Here is a 21,293-nt window from a genome sequence, read left to right as displayed (position 1 = left end):
GCTAATGATGTTCGACTTCGCCAGTCGGAGATCACTAAAAATAATGTTAAAGAGGTGTGTGATCTTGCAAGTACGATGTCAGACACTGTAATATGCTCTGGTCCCCTCCCGGCTTACCGTGGTGACGAGATTCACAGTAGACTGTGGTCACTCCATGGCTGGATGTCAAAGTGGTGCCCGCGAAATAACGTAGGTTTCATAGACAATTGGACAAGCTTTTGGGGCAGACCTGACCTGTTGAAAAGAGATGGTCTTCATCCCTCCGGATGTGGAGCATCTCTTCTATCTAGAAATATGGCACATAGTCTTAGAGTTTGCACTTGACTCACTGGGGCCCAGGTCAGGAAGCAGACAGACTGGCTAAACCGACCGTCTGCTAGCCGCCTCACGTCACAGAAATCAGTTAATTCTCAGCACATAGAGACCCTTTCACCTAGATATCACTCTATAGAGACTGTGTCTGTTCCCCGAGCTAGAAAATACAAAAAACGCCTGAATCAAATCAAGACCAACAATTTAATTGATGTTCAACAAATAAAAAATATATATAATACAGAGAAACGATTGATAAAGCTTGGCTTATTGAATATCAGGTCCCTTTCTACGAAAGCACTTTTTGTAAATGATATGATCACTGATCATAACCTAGATGTGCTCTGTTTGACAGAAACCTGGCTAAAACCAGACGATTACATTATTTTAAACGAGTCCACCCCCCAAGATTACTGTTATAAACATGAACCGCGTCTAAAAGGTAAAGGAGGAGGTGTTTCTACTATTTATAGCAGTATTCTCAATGTCTCTCAGAGAACGGGCTTCAATTATAACTCGTTTGAAGTTATGGTGCTTCATATAGCATTATCCAGAGAAACAAGTACTAATGATAAATCCCCTGTGACGTTTGTGCTAGCTACTGTATACAGGCCACCAGGGCACCATACAGACTTTATTAAAGAATTTGCTGATTTTCTATCCGAATTAGTGCTGGCCGCAGATAAAGTCTTAATAGTGGGTGATTTTAACATCCATGTTGATAATGAAAAAGATGCATTAGGAACAGCATTTATAGATATTTTGAACTCGATTGGGGTTAGACAACACGTGTCAGGTCCTACTCATTGCCGAAATCATACTCTAGATTTAATACTGTCACATGGAATTGATGTTAATGGCGTTGAAATTCTGCAGCAAAGCGATGATATCTCAGATCATTATCTAGTCTCTTGTACAATCCAGATAGCTAAAACTGTTAATTCAATTCCTTGCTACAAATACGGTAGAACCATCACTTCTACTACAAAAGACTGCTTTGTAAGTAATCTTCCTGACTTATCTGAATTCCTCAGCATATCCAATAGCTCAGAAAAACTTGATGATGTAATAGAAACTATGGACTCTCTCTTTTCTAGCACTTTAGATACAGTTGCTCCAGTGCGCCTAAAAAAGATTAAGAAAAACAGTCTAACACCGTGGTATAACGATCATACCCGCGCCCTAAAGAGAAAAGCACGAAAAATGGAACGCAGCTGGAGGAAAACAAAACTAGAGGTTTTTCGTATTGCTTGGCGTGAATGTAATTTATCTTATAGGAAAGCATTAAAAACTGCCAGATCGGATTACTTTTCATCTCTCTTAGAAGAAAACAAACATAACCCTAGGTATTTGTTCAATACTGTGGTTAAATTAACTAAAAATATAGCAGCAACAGGTTTAGACATTTCCCAAAAGCACAGCAGTAATGACTTTATGACGTACTTTACCTCCAAGATAGACACTATTAGAGATAAAATTGTAACCATACAGCCGCCCGCTACAGTATCGCATCAGATTGTGCGTTGTAGATCTCCTGAGGAACAATTCCACTCATTCTCTATTATAGGAGAGGAGGAATTGTATAAACTTGTTAAATCATCTAAACCCACAACATGTATGTTAGACCCTATTCCATCTAAGCTACTAAAGGAGGTACTTCCAGAAGTCATAGATTCTCTTCTGAATATTATTAATTCGTCACTATCATTAGGATATGTCCCCAAAACCTTCAAAATAGCTGTTATTAAGCCACTCATTAAAAAACCACAACTTGACCCCTATGAATTAATTAACTACAGACCAATTTCGAATCTCCCTTTTCTGTCAAAGGTACTAGAAAAGGTAGTATCCTCACAATTATGCTCCTTCTTAGAGAAAAATGGTATCTGCGAGGATTTCCAGTCAGGTTTTAGACCATATCATAGTACTGAGACTGCTCTAATTAGAGTTACTAATGACCTGCTATTGTCAAGCGATCGTGGTTGCATCTCTCTATTAGTGCTACTGGATCTTAGTGCCGCATTTGATACTATTGACCACAACATTCTTTTAAATAGACTTGAAAATTATGTAGGCATTAGTGGTAGTGCACTGGCATGGTTCAAATCGTACTTATCTGACCGTCATCAGTTTGTGGCAATAAATGAAGAGGTATCATTTAGATCGCAAGTGCAGTATGGAGTACCTCAAGGCTCAGTGCTAGGGCCATTACTTTTTACGCTTTACATGTTACCCTTGGGAGATATCATCAGGAAACATGGTGTTAGCTTTCATTGTTACGCTGATGATACTCAGCTCTATATTTCTTCGCAGCCCGGAAAAACATATCCATTCGAAAAACTAACAGAATGCATAGCTGATATTAAAAACTGGATGGCGAATAACTTCTTACTGTTAAATTCTGAAAAAACAGAGGTATTAATTATTGGACCTAAAACCTCCACAAGTAATGACCTAAAACACAGTCTAATACTAGATGGCTGCTCTGTAAATTCGTCGACTTCAGTTAGGAACCTAGGCGTCCTATTCGATAGCAATCTCTCCTTTGAAAGCCACATTTCTAGCATCTGCAAAACCGCATTTTACCATCTTAAAAATATATCGAAATTACGACCTATGCTTTCAATGTCAAATGCTGAAACATTAATTCATGCGTTCATGACCTCAAGGATAGATTATTGTAATGCTTTATTGGGTGGTTGTTCTGCACGCTTAATAAACAAACTCCAGCTGGTCCAAAATGCAGCAGCTAGAGTTCTTACTAGAACCAGAAAGTATGACCATATTAGCCCGGTTCTGTCAGCACTGCATTGGCTCCCTATTAAACATCGTATAGATTTTAAAATCTTGCTAATTACTTATAAAGCCCTCAATGGTTTAGCTCCTCAGTACTTGAACGAGCTCCTATCGTATTATAGTCCTTCACGTCCGCTGCGTTCTCAAAATTCTGGCAATTTGATAATACCTAGAATATCAAAATCAACTGCCGGCGGCAGATCATTTTCTTATCTAGCGCCTAAACTCTGGAACAATCTACCTAACACTGTTCGGGAGGCAGACACACTCTGTCAGTTTAAATCTAGATTAAAGACACATCTCTTTAACCTGGCTTACACATAAAATCATTAACACATTTCTATAATTCAAATCCGTTAAAGGATTGTTAGGCTGCATTAATTAGGTCAACCGGAACCGAAAACACCTCCCATAACACCTGATGCACTCGTTGCATCGTAAAAAGAATGGCATCTACGCTAATATTAGTCTGTTTCATTCTTATTCCGAGGTCACAGTAGCCACCAGACCCAGCCTGTATCCGGATCAGATGGTCACTCCAGTCCCCCGGATCCAGTCCGTACCCAGCTTAGATCATGGATCACCACCTAGAGATGACTTCAATAGCCGTGGATGTCAACCAGATGAGCTCCAAGGCGGATCATCAATAAAGACCTCGCCAACCTTGACGGCCATCGGCGCTACACCACAGGATCCTGATGAGTTCTATACAATTGGACATTGGTACAAACTGCTGGTTTCGTCTGGCCAGAGGAGAACTGGTCCCCCGACTGAGCCTGGTTTCTCCCAAGGTTTTTTTCTCCATCTCTGTCACCTGTGGAGTTTTGGTTCCTTGCCGCTGTCGCCTCTGGCTTGCTTAGTTGGGGACACTTTCCAGCGATATCGTATACTATTTGAACTGAACTGACGATGATATCACTGAATTCATTGATGAACTGCTTTTAACTGAAAATTGATTGTTACAATAATGCGTTACTTACGCACTATTGTGCTGTTTAAATACTGTGCAGTTGCTTTGACACAATCTGTATTGTAAAAGGCGCTATATAAATAAAGGTGACTTGACTTGACTTGACTTTAAAGCATCCATCAGATGTTCATGAGTCTCTAAGGGTTACTTTGTGGCCAAATAAAAATAAATGTATTGAAAGTCCTCAAGTATGGAAGAATTACAAAATCTGGAGCCGAGCAATCAAAATCCTAACCCTAAATCCTAAATTGAGTAAAAAGACAGTGAAGTGATTTATAATAATATAAGAGACTTCTATTTTAAATAAACACTGTTATTTTAAAGGGGTCATATGATGCGGCTTCTTGTTTTCCTTTGTCTTTGGAGTTTTACAAGCTGTTTGTGCATAGATAAGATCTGTAAAGTTGCAAAGGTTAAAGTCTCAAACCCAAAGAGATATTTATTATAAAAGTTAAGACTCAGCCACGCCTTGCTAAAATGGCTCATTCAAACACGCCCCCACATGTCCACATCACAGCGTGGGTAGATTTGCATAACACCACCCATATGTATATGGAAAGAAAGGCGGCGTAACTTTTACTGGCTGTAGTATTGTTGCAGCCGCCATTGGAGACACAGTGTGTTTCATTGTGAAAGCGAAAATACTTTGTTTAGCCTTCCAAATGAGGACATAACTAGAAATCAGCCTGTAAGTACGTTTTAATTTTTAAAGAATTTGCTACAGACTATTCAAACATGAGTTTTGAGCAGTGTAGAGTAGTGCTTGTTGTTTCTCATTCTACGATCGAAAATGCAGACATGGTGTTATGTTTATGTGAGCAACGTAACGAAAAAAAAAAGACCATATGAGTCATTATAATCAGTAGTTATGTCCCCACTGGATGCAACAAATGCCTCGTTTATAATGGGTTTATTGTTTCTGTCTCATCGCGCCGGGAAACGTCATCACAACATGATAAGGGGTGTAACATTTCCTTCACACGAGGTATTCGGCCAATCACAACATAGCTGGTCAATCAAAGAACACCTCACTTTTCATCAACGATGAGTTTTGTAAAAATCAAAGATTTCAGAAAGTCTGGGCAGAGAGGAGCAACAATAATGTAATAATAATGTGGAATTTTTTTTTTTTTTTTTAACCTCAAACTCGAATAAACACATTGCATTACACCAAATACACAAAATAATGCTCTTTTTAGCAACATCATATAACCCCTTTAACCTTTATATCTAATAAAGAATCCACAAAATAAGCAGCATGACTATTTTCAAAATTTATAATAATAAGAAATGTTTCTTGAGCACTAAATCTGAAGGATCACTGAAGAGTAATGAATGCCAAAAATGTAGCTTTGCCATCACAGGAATAAATTCCATTTAGAAAACATTTATTTTAAACTATAACAAATTTCACAATATTACCATTTTTGCAGTTACTTTTATTTTTTTGGTAGAATTAATGCAGCCTTGGTGACATAAGATACTTTTTTTTTTTTTAAACCTACAAAAGTCTCACCCACCCATATATACATATGCATTAACTGATTACATCCCTATTAGATCTGCTGAGAGGAGCTCTGGCAATGTTCGGGCAGGGTTAATGCCAAATGCTTTGGAGTTGTCAGACAGCATGAAGCCTTGCAAAAATGAACAAAAACTCCTGGTCATCTCTTCCCATTCATCTCTTACTGAAAGGCATTTCATTTATTATGGATGCGGTTATACTAAGAGGAGAAAAAGGAAATGAACGGTGTGTGGTTTTGCTGAAGTGCTCGTTCAGCTTGCTTTGCATACAAAGGGCATTGAGCATGATGTAAATCTGTCATGGTGCTCCCCACACGGACTCACCTCACAGTGCCCCGCGGCTGCTGTGAAACTCTGCAGCTGTGCCTGGAGTTCTTGGATCTGCTGATCTCTCTGGCTGAGCTGCATGCTGAGGGCTGCTTCCCGCTGGCGGAGCTGTTCCTGGCTGTGCCAGAGGGCTTGGTATGACACGCTCAGCTCGCTGTGGAGCTGTCACAGCAGAAACAGACAGTGAAGGACAAGCTCGGTTAATGCAGTTAAGTCCTTGCTAGAACACAAGTTCACCCCCCCAGGGGCTCCGTGTTCACTTGTGAGGACAGGCGCTAAGTTCACACAACAGATGCGCTCCTGTACCTTCTGGTAGGAGACGGTGTCTGCCGTGTGGGCCTCCTCTTGGCTGCGCAGGACTCTTTGCGTGTCCAGGTTAAGCCCCTCCAGCTGCTGAATGAGCTGGGCCTGTTCTCCTGCATGTTCCACACTCTGCCTGTACAGACACTGCAAGTCCTGGAGCTCGCGTCTGGACACAAACATCGCACACACATCATGGTCAACTCATATGGTCAGGGTTAATCAAACCTCAGCCAGATCTCTGTAACTGCTGCTTACTTGATTTGACAGAGCTGTTGTTCTTTGTCAGCTCCTTCCCGTTCTACAGTGGAAAGCTGAAGGGACAAAGCAGTTGAGCGACTCTGAGCATCTAGTACGTTCTGTCTGCTTCTGAACAGTTCCTCTTCCAAATCCTGTAAGATAAATTGATTGTTAATTGACAGCTGTTTCAATAGTATGACACTGATTTTCTGGTCTAGATCTATGTATTTGTTTAAAAAAATTAACTAAAATGCAATTCATACACACTGTACAAGGAATCTCTTCTGTGATGAACATGTTTTTAGCTTAAAATAAAATTCATTTAGAAGAATAACGTTCATGAGAAGAAAATATTAAATTATTTGGCACAATCTTTTTCAACTGTGTCTTAGGGGTGTGCGATATTGACAAAAAATAATATCTTGATATTTTCTGGGATTTTAGCGATGATGATAATTAAACAATATTTTGCTGAGTATGTTATTGTGCAGATATTTTAAGGACATGGACAGCTGACTAATAAAGTTTTTGATATTTTTTTATACTCTGTGTGCTTAGTTCACAGCAGTGATAGAAATTATTATTTTCCAATACGTTTAAATTGATTTTTAACTTCTATGGGCATTTTTACCTTTTTAAAGCCATTTCTTTTAAAAGTGTGCATCATCTTTTAAGTCCAATTCTTACATGTAATCAGTCAATTATAATAATACTACAAATAAAATCAGTATCAACAAAACTGATCTTTGCAGAAGTTGCATCTGAAGTGGCATTTAGATGGATTTACACAGAGTTTAATGCAGCTTAGAAGAACATGGAAGGCTTTAAACTGCAGTTACAAATGCATAAACAGTTTTGATATTTTAAACCTAAAACGTTTAAAATATATTTTAAATGTGAAATTAAAACCGGCAGTAGGTGGTAGCAAGTGAGCGACTGAACTGAATCATTTACATGGTTGATTCATTCAGGAACGAAACACCGTCATGTTGCTCAGAGACCCAAAACAGTGCAGTGGCTAAGTTTGGAATGATTTTTGTTGGCGAAATAGAGCAAAAACAGGCAATATGGTGTCTAAAATGTAATATAATTAACTTCTTGTTTATTGAAACGTTGTAGAAAAGCAGTATCACATTTGTAACCATGCTGTTTTTTAAGAAAAAAACTCTCTTCGTGTGATATTGATTAACTATATAAAATGATAAATATATCAATTTTCTGCCCCCATATCTTGAGTTACGTGATCATTCTAAATGTATTTTAATAGACTGAATCATGCGTACATGCACTAGTTTAACCTCACTTAACCGCGCACTCTGTAGATGTGTTATGTTTGCATACTCGATAATGTCAATTCGCACATTGTTAAAACAACAATTACGATATTATCACAAACTATATATATATATATATATATATATATATATATATATATATATATATATAGCACACCCTGACACCTGTCATAATTTTAAAAAACTCTTTCACTGCTTATTCAAAAGAATTGTGTCCGCAAAATCATGTGCTGTGACCAACAAAGTCATGTGTTTTGACAAATATGTAGTAAATATGCAGTAATTATGGGTGTGTGATATGTATTGTCTATGATAATACAGTAAAAAAACAAACAAAAACACTCTAATGCAAATGCAGATGTGATTTGATTTTATACAACAGTTCAGTAAACAAAAGAAACAATAAATAATAAAATAATAAATGAGTAAATAAAAAATGATTATTATTAATGAATATTATTTTCATAAATAATTATTTTTAAACAAATAAACAAATCTAATCAGAGAAAATCTAATATTCTTTTACTTGATAGTCACACCATGGGACATTTTTAAATTATAGATATAAAAAAAATTGAAAAAAAAAAAAAAAAACGTACGTACATATGTTTTAAACTAAATGTTTGAAATATTTGTTCTTTTCTTTATCATGGGCACTCTTTTCTGTCATCATACCACCTCACAGAGAACTTGACCACAGTAAAAAGGAACAAAGAAAGACAACAGAAGGAAAGTAAAACATGAGCAACTAAAGCGGGAAGCCTATCAGCAGCATATCACAGAAGCTGATGGAGATAATGAGAAGCAAACAGATGCCGAGCATCAAACGCTCAGGCCAGGAAGAGCACGGGCCAGCCCTCATTAAAAACTAGCCAGTGCTGACAGGGGCACTGAGAGAGACAGAGAACGCAGGAGGAAAGGGGACACAGTCCGAGCACCACTACAGTCTAATTTAATTGGACTAGTTAGAGTTTAAGGTCCACACAGACCTGCCTCTGCCCTTCCCCATGGAGAGTAATGAACACAAATCTGTATGTAAAGCAGGTTATCACACAGGTGCTTGAGTGACACTCAACCCAAGAGGACACAAGCCCTATTAAACATACACAAATGCTGAATGAGGCCCTATGGAACATACTAACAACAGCTCCTGCTCTGTCTGTCTGTAGTAGGTCATTATAGCCCAAGTCGCTAAGCACCGCGACAGCAGGCAGGACTGATTCGGGGCCACATGTAAAACAGCTCTGGTCACGTTGCACGTGGTACACTCCCGCTGTTGAGTTGGGAAAAGAAAAATTGGGCCCACCATGTAAACCCACCAAGTCATTATTTCGCCCCCCCCTGAACATATCTATCAATATTTAACATTTGCGCATTGTGAGACAAGTTCATTTACATGAACCCGCTTAGAAAGCGGCAGAAAAGAAGAAAAAAAAAGAGAACAGGGTGCGAAGCGGGGGACCTTACCTTGACTCTGGAACTGCTGACGGCCTCTTGGTCCCGCAATCTCTCCAGCTCTGCCTGAGAGGCTGAGTGCTGAGCATCTAATTGTTGCCTGGCTTCCTGTAGGGCACGCCTGCCCTCCTCCTCGCACTCCTGCGCCTGCCTCCTTGCTTCCTGCCGGGGAAAAGAGAGCGAGAGACGGTCGCAGCATTGGGATGAAAGGCCGGCAGTCCGGGCAGGGCCGGAGAGAGAAGTTTGGAGCTTACCTGCGTTGGCAGGGCAAGCCAAAGCCCACGCAGGTAGCCTGGCGCAGGGGCCATCTTTGGCTCTAATGACAGCTCTAATGAGAATAGCTCCACTACAGGCCCATTAGTCCTGCCAGCCTGCCTTTGATGCTGATCTCTCGCTCCTTTCTTTTTTTGCCCGCACTATCCTTCCCTCCCTTTGCTAAGAGAGACCCTGCAAAGACACATCCTCCCCAGATCTTCACTTTATCAATTAATCATGCCAGTCCCATCAGAAGGTAATTAAGGAGAAGCCACATCACATACACACTCTTTCCTCTGCTCGGCCATCATTAAGTATTTATCGAGAAAGTTAGCTGCTTTTCCGAGCTACGCTGTCGCTACCACCCCTCCCTCGCCGCCCCCCTGCCCCCGACCCGGGATTTTGAGGCCTTAGGCGATTGCCTCCAGGGGCTTGTCAGTTTTTTTCCCTCCCTCTCTTCCTGGTGTCACAGGCACAGAGGCAGAGCTTTAAAAGTGGTGCCAGTGGAAATTTGTCCAAACCTTAAGTTGTCGACTCTTATTCCCCAGTCTGTGCTGCAGAGCTGCCAGTTCTTTCTTCATTAGACCACACTCCTCCTCACTGCCACGCAACTGCTGGACTCGGTTGTTTATCTCCTGCTCTTGTGCCGTCACTTTCTGTTTAAAGAGCCACACGAGTGATCGTGAGAGACAGCCATTAGTCACAAGCAATCTGGGTATGCGTGTTTACAGGACTGAGAGTTAGGTTTCATTAATAGTTTCTGTAATGGGGTCAGCTGTTGCATGATACGGTGATGGGAAAGCATGTCGCAGGCATTTCGTCTTCTATTGCTAAATGTTTGCAAGTAACACACGGTAATTGCTGTACCATGACGTTTCAACAGGACATAAAAAAAGAATGATTTCAGTTGTTCGTTTGCCACTACATGTCACAAACCATGTGTGTAAACTGTCAATGACAAAGTACGAGTGGATTGTTTAAGCATACATTTTGGCCATAAACAGTTTTGTAATACTGAAAGGCCAAAAATCATTGCCATTTAATTAGCACTTCTCCAGTGAGAAGTATCTCCAGTATCTATTCCGTATGACCAGATGTGATAACATGTTAAAATGTGGATAATCTACAACAGGTAAACATATGAGCAGTGTGGATGCACTTCACAGTGTCCAATAATAATGATAGAGTAGCAATATGTAAAATTTGTTTGGCTTGTCAAATATTGAGAACAACCTCCTAATTAATTACTCAAATGTAATTCAAACATTTTTATTTTTAGTTCTGGTATTTTTGGTTAAAAAAAAAAACTCACATCAGTGCATTAATTAGTATCACAAAACAATTCATTGCCAATAGACCTTTTTCACAGAAACCGGAAATACGCAATCGCAGGGTATGCAGACTTCCTGTGTAATGTCAACACAGCAGAAAGCCGGGTAATTTAAAATTAAAATGGAGAGAGTCTACACAACTTCCCTCACTGTTGCCAAAGATAACTTTTGCCGACGTGATAAGAGTCGTGGAGGAAAACTCCGTCACAAAGAGGAACAAATTGGATAAAGGATATACATTTTTCCACGAAGAGTTTATCCGGGACGTTCTAAAACGCTTAACGTGAAACACGCTTAACGTGGCTTAATGTACGAAAAAACGACCAGGACACCCCAAATTTCTGTCAAACCATACTTGGAACAAACACTAACTACTATCAAAAGAACAAACCCTTATTCCACAGATAGTGAATTATATCACGTTAAGCGTTTTCTCCCCCATAGAAGCCCATTATAAGGAAACTGCTTAACGTGGTTTAACTTACCTCAACAGCGACCAGGGAAGACCAAATTTATGTTAAATTTCACTTATAATAAACACTTGCTGCTCTCAAAAGAACGAGCTCTTATTCAGCATATAAAGTGATCGTCCCCCATAGAAGTCCATTATACAAAAAAAAGCTTAACGTGGCTTAAAATTGTACTTATAATAAACACTTTCTGCTGTCAAAAGAATGAGCTCTTATTCAGCATATAAAGTTAATAATATCACGTTAAGCGTCCCCATAGAAACCCATAAGGAAACAGTTTAACGTATCTTAAAGGTTGTATCAGCGATTTCTAGGCTGAAAAACAAAGTGTCAATTTCAGCTGACCTTTCATCAAGATCCGCTCGCTGCCTGCCCCATAAATTGTCTGTGAAAAAAACGCGTCTCTCTGGTCAGCCTAGGGTCCGAGATATGCCAAAAAAACAATCGGCACTACCAACCTTTCCACACATAAACAAACAGTGTTCCAACCAATCTGCGTCAGGGGTTTGGTGTTGTGGACTTTCCTACTGGTGCAGGGATGTGAGGGAGGCGGAGCGAAAGTCCACAACACCAAACCCCTGACGCTGATTGGTTGGAACACTGTTTGTTTATCTGTGGAAAGGTTGGTAGTGCCGATTGTTTTTTTTGGCATATCTCGGACCCTAGGCTGACCAGAGAGACGCGGTTTTTTCACAGACAATTTATGGGGCAGGCAGCGAGCGGATCGTGAAGAAAGGTCAGCTGAAATTGACAGTTTATGTTTTAGGCTAGAAATCGCTGATACAACCTTTAACAACGACTGGGAAAAAAACAAATTTCTGTCAAAAAATACTTATATAAAAGTACTTGCTGCTGTCAAACGAATGAGATCTCATTCATCATATAAAGTGAATTATATCGTGTTAAGCGTTTTCTCCCTATAGAACTCCATTAAGGAAAAAGCTTAACATGGTTTGTTATAATGGACTTCTATGGGGGGCGATCACTTTATATGCTGAATAAGAGCTCGTTCTTTTGAGAGCAGCAAGTATTTATTATAAGTAAAATTTAACAGAAGTTTGGTCTTCCCTGGTCGCTGTTGAGGTAAGTTAAACCACGTTAAGCTGTTTCCTTATAATGGGCTTCTATGGGGGAGAAAACGCTTAACGTGATATAATTCACTTTATCTGTGGAATAAGGGCTCGTTCTTTTGATAGTAGTTAATGTTTGTTCCACGTAAGGTTTGACAGAAACTTGGGGTTTCCTGGTCGTTTTTTACATACATTAAGCCACGTTAAGCGTTTTTCACGTTGTTTAACTGGTTACCGGCATACCGGGGCGGAAATAGGTTTACACAGCAATTACGTATTTCCGGTGCAAAATACGGAAGTTGTGAGAAAGGTCTATACTCAGAACTAGAACGCAATGGCAGACTGAAAAGCGAAGCATATACACAAAACAAAGATTATGTCATTTTAAACCCATAAGACCTTCATCTATCTTCAAAACACAAAGGAATACATTTTGAGAGATTTTGGATTGAAATTGCATGACATTAAAATTTTGAAGTTTTAAAAAGTTCATAAAGAGATTGAAAATTGCGTCTCAAGCAAGCATGGTTGAGTTTCTCTTATACCACATTTGATGAGCTCTGTGTATGTGCAGTGACCAATGTTAATATCATAATAAAAGCCTAAATTAAATCTGTTCATCATATAAAGTGAATGTGTCACTTCAAAGGACTTAAAGATTAAACTGCTTGCTTATATGGAGAACTTTTACAAGGTCTTTACAATGAACTTATCAAAGAATCTATGTTTTGTTAGAATTAACTTTTGATGGAGGGACATAAATAGCTCATGCTTCATTAAAACCATCATTTTTGTTCTGAAGATGAACAAACATTTAATGGGATGAGAGAACTTAGATTTTTGGGTGAACTATTCCCTTAAGAAATGTTTTGTGTTCAGTGCAAATATTCAATATCATTCATAGTTATGCCACTACCATCTGTGATATTCTATAATGCGCTCCTATTGCTAACACGCACTTTAACCGTTTGTGTCAACTCGTCGTTGATATCTCAAAAAATAACCCTGAGCTGTGGGAGGCAATTAATTGCCATGTTGGGGGAAATCACTTGAATCTTTCTAGATAGAGAACTTATGTCTGTGCACCATGCAAATGCAGGTTTTAATAGAGATTTATAGCACAAGTGAAGCTCAATTCAAAATGTTGATAATGAGGTAGGCAAGCACTGTTTTAACCCCAGTACTTCTCAATTGGTAGGAAAAGAGGTTTAAAGAAGTTAAGAGGTCTAGGACAGAGAGATTAGCATTAGAAATCCCCAGTGCAGTTCAAAAATGAAAGCTAATTATGTTACAAAAATGGAAGAAGAGGGGTAATGGAAGGGGGTGGGGTGAGAGGAAAGCTGGTCAAAGTTAGTGTGGAAATGCAGAGATGAGATGAGGATTCAGCAGACCATCACACGGCCAAGGAAGGAAAAAGCAATTAATCACATTTGGGTTCGTTTGGCGCAAAATTTGGATGAGACGAATGCCAGTGGTTTTGAGTGGTACCCAGAATTCTGACTATTAATGAGTTTCTCAAACAGGGCACAATGGCCATATTCCAGGCTAGTGAAACTTAAACCTGACAGAAGAAAAGACTAATTCAAAACTTAATTATTAATCTTTTACAAAATATTCCTCACTAAAATATCAGCTACAAAATGTGCACAGTTGGCTCTGAATCTAAAACAAGCTCATTTGTGTTGAAAATCACTGTATTGAGGAATTGCTCACCAGAGATATCAATACACAAGATCAGTATTTAGTTGCTCTGGATGTCAACAGATCTGCCATCTTGGAACAGTCAGCATTTTATATTTATGGCTTATATAATGCTAATATACTGCAGATCATTTAACCCAGTGTATATACAATCTACAGCCTATCATAAACAGTTCATTTTATTTTTATACACATATAAATACTATCAGATTAACCATTTACAACTGTATGCGTGATGCATCAATCAGTATGTGCCAGACCAAGAACGCTAACCTAACATTATTAAATGTGATTAACAGTTCTAGGTGCGTAATTTAATCGGGGATGAGCCATATTTAGTGCATATGTGGAGTACAACAGCACTGGAATGTTTCAACATTTGCATCACTCTGCTTATATTTTTTGTAGCATTCCTGAATGTGAGTATACGTAAAGTTATTTTTAACTCTGTATTAACTTTAGCTTACAAGTTTTTTTCAGACTTGTGTTAAGTCACAGTGTCAGTGTTTTCTATTGCTTCAGGATAATTCATATCGGGGTTTCTCTCCCAAGTGAGTGGAGAGCAGGAATTTTCTTTGTTACTCAAGTCCACTCACACACTCTGTTCCAGTCTGTTTGTTGCTTGGCAACATTTAAAGATTAATGCTATGGCAGAAACATAAGATAGTTTTACCATCTTTTTATAGGTATTATTATTATTATTATATTTAAATTGTTTGGTTTATCCCTAGACCCTAGAGCAGGGGTCCCCAAACTTTTTTTTCTGAGCGGGCCACATAATTTTCTTTTCTTTAATGGGGGGCCGGGTCGGTTTATAAAAGAAAATTCCATGGGCTGGACTATTATTATTATTATTATTTTATTATGGTTTTACCTGTATTTATTATACCTTTTAATGCTAGAATAGTTTTTTTTTTTATGCACCAGACAGACAAATGATAATTTATTTTCAAAAGATATACAGGTGCTTCTAAGTAAATTAGAATGTCATAGAAAAGTTCATTTATTTCAGTAATTCAACTCAAATTGTAAAACTTGTCTATTAAATACATTTAATGCACACAGAGTGAAGTAGTTTAAGTCTTTGTTTCTTTTAATTGTGATGATTTGGCTCACATTTAACAAAAATATATCTCTGGCACTGCTCAGAGGGCCGGTCCAAATGTGAGGGCGAGCCGCATTCGGCCCCCGGGCCTTAGTTTGGGGACCCCTGCCCTAGAGGGTCCAAAGTCCACCCAATCAGAGACTCACAAAATGCTGTAGAAATAGGACAATATTTAGCTGAGATACAACAATTTAAAAATGTGGAATCTAATACTGAGAAAATTGCCTTTAAAGTTGTCCAAATCAAGTTCTTAACAATGCATATTACTAATCAAAAAATAAGTTTTGATATATTTACATATGAAATATACAAAATATCTTAATAGAACAAGTTTTTTACTTAATATCCTAATTATTTTTGGCATAAAAGTCAATAATTTTAACCCATACAATGTATTTTTGGTAGTGGTGGGCCGTTATCGGCGTTAACGTGCTGCGTTAACGTGAGACTCATATCGCGCGATAAAAAAAATATCGCCGTTAATCTATTCTCAAAGTTGGGTTGGGAGCTGGGTCTAAACTACGCAAGATATGATGACTTTAACCTTGATATTTTAGCGCGGATGACGTATATCTAGTTGAATTGCACTGTAGGGGGCGAGAACAAGTCTTCAACTTCTGTGAAATTACCACATCAAATGAGACGCGCAGACATGGATGCAGCTATGAAGCCGCTTCAGGGCAGGTGCGTGCGTTGCTAGACCCTTTTTACTGGGGCACGTGCCCCAGTGAAAATCTGCTGTGGCCCAGTAAAATCTCAAATTTGAGTTATAATTTACTTTGATAATCCCGAAATAAAGACATTAAACTATATGCAACAACTGAATTGACGCTTCTAAAAGCAACGCAGTTTATTGGAAGACTATGCACGCAGATAGGCTATCCATACCCGCGCGCCTGTGTATTTTACGGGAACGCGCACGTCGTACAGCCTTTTGCGCAGAAGTACTTGGTTACACAAGTTTGTATAGTTAATTGTGTTGTAAATGCAATTGTCAAGCAGTTTGTAATGCATTTTGGAAACAGGAGATGAGCGCCTGGTCTAATGCGCCACCTGGCTTGAGAAACCCGTTCTCAAAGACTTACTTTTAGTCATTATTTGGGTAGCACACATATTCTGAATGCCTTCAGCAGAATTTAAATTAGCCATTTTAATCTAGATTAATCTAGATTAATTTCAAGATTTAATCTAGATTAATCTAGATTAAAAAAATTAATCTATGCCCACCACTAATTTTTGGCTATTGCTACAAATATTCCTGTGCTACTTAGGATTGGTTTTGTGGTCCAGGGTCACATATATAAAATATATTATGTTTGATTGTTTTATGTTAGATTCATTTATGGTTTATGACCTTATTTCATTAAAAGGTTCAAGCAATCAGACTGTTGTTCCAGATCATTGATGAAGAGCACTTTACCAATACTGTTTCATTTTGAAGGTAACATCGTCAACAATATGCAGAACCATCTGACATTTATGACACACCAAATCCTGAGAAAATCGGTTAGAAGGGACTGTTACAGCCTGTTGCAAAGCACACCTGTCATCTGTCTGACATTCACTTCCTTGCAATTACAAGCAGATCCTGACCTTTCCAATATGGCAGTCATGCAGACGTATCACTGTAATTAGCAATAGTTGCTATGTGCCATCTAGGTGCTCATATCTATGGTGCTGACACAAAACGTAATTCCTGCTATGAAAATAAACACACTGGCCTTCCATTAATAACGCTGTCATGACTTCAGCGGCATGATGGCGTGGTGATCAGCAAGTTCCAGTTTGGTCCGCCATGGGTTATCAAGCCGTGGCTAATCTTATTTACAAAAACGAAGTGTATGCGTGATGCGTGGACATATTTGATGGACTCGCTGCTGGTGAAGAGACGGAGTTCCTAATGAAGCCGACTGACAGATGTTTCATTAAGGGGCATGATTAAAGGTGAATTAACAACACGGCTTCATCATTAGCTGTCATCCAAGCAGATCTATCAAGCAGTCAGAGATGCTCATTAAAAAAAGGAGAGATGAAGGTTTCTCAGACCACATGCATTTCTGTACACCTGTGGCTGGGGTGTAGTTTAAGTGGTGTAAAGCTCTCACAGTACCTGCTCCAGCTCTTGGATTCTGTAGTCTTTTGCTTGAAGGATCTCCAGAACTTTCCTGTCCTTGTTCTCAGCTTTCTGCTTCTCTCTAGTACAGCACAGATTGAACAAAAGAGCAAAATTAAAGGCGCAGGCTGTCACAGTAACAGAATACAGAAGACGATCCACTGGCCTCAGCGAACACTGCAGCCATTCGCATTTGAAAATCTATTTGGGATGATGCAATGGTGATGCTTGGTTAGGAGATAAAACACTGCAGGATAGACTGGATGCTGTGGGAGAAGAAACAGGCAAAATTGCCTTTCAACCACTCAGCGCGTTCTCTGAGCTTATACCGCAGAGGGTCAACAGGGAATGATGGGATATAACTCCAGTCTCCAGGTATCAGTAATTATCAGGATATCAAAACAGGAACACTACTCACTGGGGAACACAAACACTCCTTTCCTTTCAGCATCTAACCCTCTTTAGTGGGTGTTTGGGGGGAAAAGACAAAAGAATCACAATTGGGGCAAGTTTGTTTGAACAGCCGCCACTCACCTGGGATCCTCCTTTCCCTGGTTCACTTTTTCAATCTCTTCCACCCTTTCTCATTCCATCTCTCCCTGAGGACATCTGACATGATACGGCTCTCCTCAGAGAACACCACTGCCTTGAAGCTTGGTGATGTTAACCATATCCCAAGCCAAGCGTTCGCTCGCTACCAGACCGGCCAGAATTCCCAGAAGTCTGTGTGCTTCACAGAGCCAGCACAATTATCATGTCAGTCTCCCGTGTGGCGCAATGCTGATATATGCACACGCCCTCAGGTGCATGTTGCCAGTTCTTTGAGGAGCAGCTCGGTTTGTTGGCTCTGCCTGAGGAAGAAGCTATAGAAGGATATGGGAAGAGCGTAGCCTGGCTGGTGCTCTTTTATTTATCATCGCTTCTGGAGATGAGGAACACATTTGCTTAAGCTCAAGCTTTTGGTCACAAAAAAAATTCTCCTTATCTCTGACCTTTCACCAGGTGGTGGAAAGAGTTATTTAATATTTACCCAAATAAATACACAGCCGTTGCCAAGCCATGCCAGTGGCCTCAATTTCCTCCCATGCACAAAATATTGCTTTATCTGCACCTCTTATCATCATAATAACTTTTAAAAGGCATGACAATGGCAATCGTTCAGCATTGCGAATTTGATCTCTTTTTTTTCTCCACAACACATTCCCATGCCACTTTTGTAGCTCCCCATACCCTCTTTGAGGGTCATAAGTCATGTTAAATCTAGTATATATCCCTCAAAGAGGAGTTTTTTCAGTGTTTAGATGAGAAGAGAGGGAGGGAGTCTGTGCGGAGGATAAGGGGGTTTAGATCATCATCTGCTCTCGGGTTCTCTCATAACTGCGTTCAACAGCGCAGCCACCCAACACACACCCCTGCACAACCGCTGTGATGTGTGCTCACAAATCAGGGATTTCATGTGGCAGAAACCGCATTTATTTAAGTCTGAGACGTAAAAGCATAACGGTTCAATAGAAGAAAGGGACTGAGAAAATAGGTGCAGAGGATTTGCTGTCTTTAAAAAAAAAAAAACACAGGTGACTTTACAATGTGACTCACCTTTCCACTACAAGACTCACTGCCTGGGTGAGGTCTGGACTGGCCACTTGAAGTCGCTTCCAAAGTGACCACACAAACTCCTTGTCTGCCTATTGGATGCAAATACAACAACAACAAAGTTATTTTGTTGGCAATGCTCACAATTTTAATAAGTAGCTTCCAAATGAGCATTTTTTTGTATATATTAGCCACATGCATGGGACAATGACATAAGTGTGTTGTTGTTTTAGGGGACATGAAGTCAGAAAAGAAGAAAAAAAAAACACCAAGTAGTCTGACATTATATTTATTAGTGTGCAGATAGATAACTGATTAATAATTGCTTAATAATATTTCTAAAACTGCCAAACTGACAAAAATCATGTAGTCTAATTAACAGGAAAAAACTGTTAATGATATCATAGGGTGGAATGAAACTGAAGATAAAACAAATGCATGAAACATTACTGTTCTAAAAATAAAAAAAGGAAATTAAATCAGAGTAATTCTATTCATAGAGGAAGGATTGAAGAGTCACACAGAAACAGAGGAAAGCAAAGAAACAAGAGAGTAAATCTGAACTCACTAGCTGCCTAAAGAAGAAAGTGGCGTCAGAGAGCCATGCAAGACACACTTACAATTCAAAGTGTCTTCGGGAAAAAAATGGCTTTCAAAGATTTTTAAGCTACATTACATTTAATGAGAGACATCTAAAAACTACATTTTCTGACATTAATAAAAAAAAAACAGAATTATACCAGATCAACTTAATATAAAATTATCTGTTAAATTATGTCCACATCATTATAAGATTAAAGTCATAAATCCCTGCAGAATCTGCTGGTGTCCAATTAGTACATGAATTTTAAACCCTATTCAAAAGTGTCTAATTAATTATTTACTAAATGGTGCAGGCAGACCTTGATAGACCATAGGCTAAACATACAAAGTAGCGTGTGCGAGAGAGAGACTGTGCAAATGAATAGAAATAGAGATCTCACAATTCCTAGCCTTCATTGTGTTTAATGACAAATTAAGAAAAGTCCTCCATCAAATAGGTGGTCTCTTCACAAGTGCTTAAGCTCACTGCATCAGAAGATTGAGCAACTCCTGCGAATTATAGGGATTTTCTCATGGAATGGAAGGTGTTTGATATGTTGAAAGGCAGTCGTATTGATGAATTATTTATCTTATACAGCAGACCATGAATGCCCACTGGATGAGTGCGCTCATTGAATGTTGCTATTTATACAGATATTAATAAAGTAAAACTGCCTCCCTGATAATTCTCAGGTCCACTAGAAACATTTTGCTGTTAATGGCAGTCGATGGATGGACACCGCACCTTTACATAAATGATATGTGATTCTTTATACACACATGCTTGTCATTAGAAGTGAAATGGAGAAAAATCAATTGTGAACCACAGGCAAGTGAAACAAAAAGCTACACAGAGTCAGTCGACATTCACTGATGATGTAGTCCTATTGTAGGTCAGAGTAATCATTTTCTTGTTGTGTAGTAAGTAAAGGCTAACCACTGAGTAATTGATGGTTCTTCTCAATTAGTAGTTATCAAAATCAGTGTTAAGGACGTCTTTAAGTAAACTATAGGCTCAAAATTATAATATATTTCAATCTATTTATAATGATTACAATGCATGTATTTGTTTTTAGGCACCACCTGGTGGGGCTTTAACAATATGCAGGACGCTTAAGTCACATAAGTTTAGTGTTCATTACAGAGAGAGCATATAAATTGGAAGTTGGATTGTCTTAGTATCACAATGACGCAGAAAAAAAAAAGAAAAGAAAAAAGGAAAATACAATTAATATTAATATGGGCTTCTGACATCACAATCCTAGAATATTAGTATACTGCTGTGTTAGTAGAAAAACATACTAAAACCCTTGTTAATAAAGCCAGAGACAGAAAAAAAATAGACAAAAGACAGATTAATTTGACCAAAAAAAAGTTTTAATATACCTGGCACTGAGCGAGTTCCTCAGACAAACTCCTCACCTCTTCCTCAAGGAGCAAAACACGTTCATTGTCCTTCGAGTCCATTGAGATTCTAACAGAAAAGATTTCACTTATATCATCGTCTGGTCCAAAATTAATTAGACAGGCAGTAAGACAGTTAGACAGACAGATAACACGTTGAACAAGTAGATGAAGCAAAATCAGATAAAGTGAATTTGAATCTGTGATTAATCAAACACTCTCTATCGATACTGTATTAAAACTCAATAAACAGACTTAATATAACAATCCGATATACAATACACTACAACACATTAAAATCGTATGACCAACTGCAACAATAAAGCATTAATACGTGCCTAATAAGATAATAACAAAACAGCTCACTGATAACAGTGTTTAATAAACCGAAAACAGCTGCTGGTTAAATAAAGTGTGTTGTGTGACTGTGTCTGACCTGCAGCGCGTCCT

The 21,293-nt window shown here is 38.8% G+C and overlaps 1 protein-coding gene across 1 annotated transcript in view; it reads right to left on the bottom strand.

Annotated features, from left to right (window-relative positions):
• LOC141336911 (centlein-like) overlaps positions 1 to 20,908 on the bottom strand; it is a 43,783-nt gene extending 22,875 nt beyond the window's left edge. Inside the window, exons 1-8 of the mRNA XM_073842631.1 lie at positions 20,826 to 20,908; positions 18,861 to 18,949; positions 17,262 to 17,346; positions 9,996 to 10,130; positions 9,232 to 9,381; positions 6,488 to 6,621; positions 6,236 to 6,398; positions 5,927 to 6,091 (exon numbers count right to left, since the gene is read on the bottom strand). Of these exons, the coding sequence (XP_073698732.1) occupies positions 5,927 to 6,091; positions 6,236 to 6,398; positions 6,488 to 6,621; positions 9,232 to 9,381; positions 9,996 to 10,130; positions 17,262 to 17,346; positions 18,861 to 18,949; positions 20,826 to 20,906 (1,002 nt within the window). The 5' untranslated portion in view covers positions 20,907 to 20,908. The remainder of the gene's footprint in view (positions 1 to 5,926; positions 6,092 to 6,235; positions 6,399 to 6,487; positions 6,622 to 9,231; positions 9,382 to 9,995; positions 10,131 to 17,261; positions 17,347 to 18,860; positions 18,950 to 20,825) is intronic.
• Between the last annotated feature and the right edge of the window lie 385 nt (positions 20,909 to 21,293).

This window comes from Garra rufa, chromosome 6 (assembly GCF_049309525.1).
Source record: "Garra rufa chromosome 6, GarRuf1.0, whole genome shotgun sequence".
NCBI lineage: Eukaryota > Metazoa > Chordata > Actinopteri > Cypriniformes > Cyprinidae > Garra > Garra rufa.
This window is presented reverse-complemented; position numbering and strand designations above follow the sequence as displayed.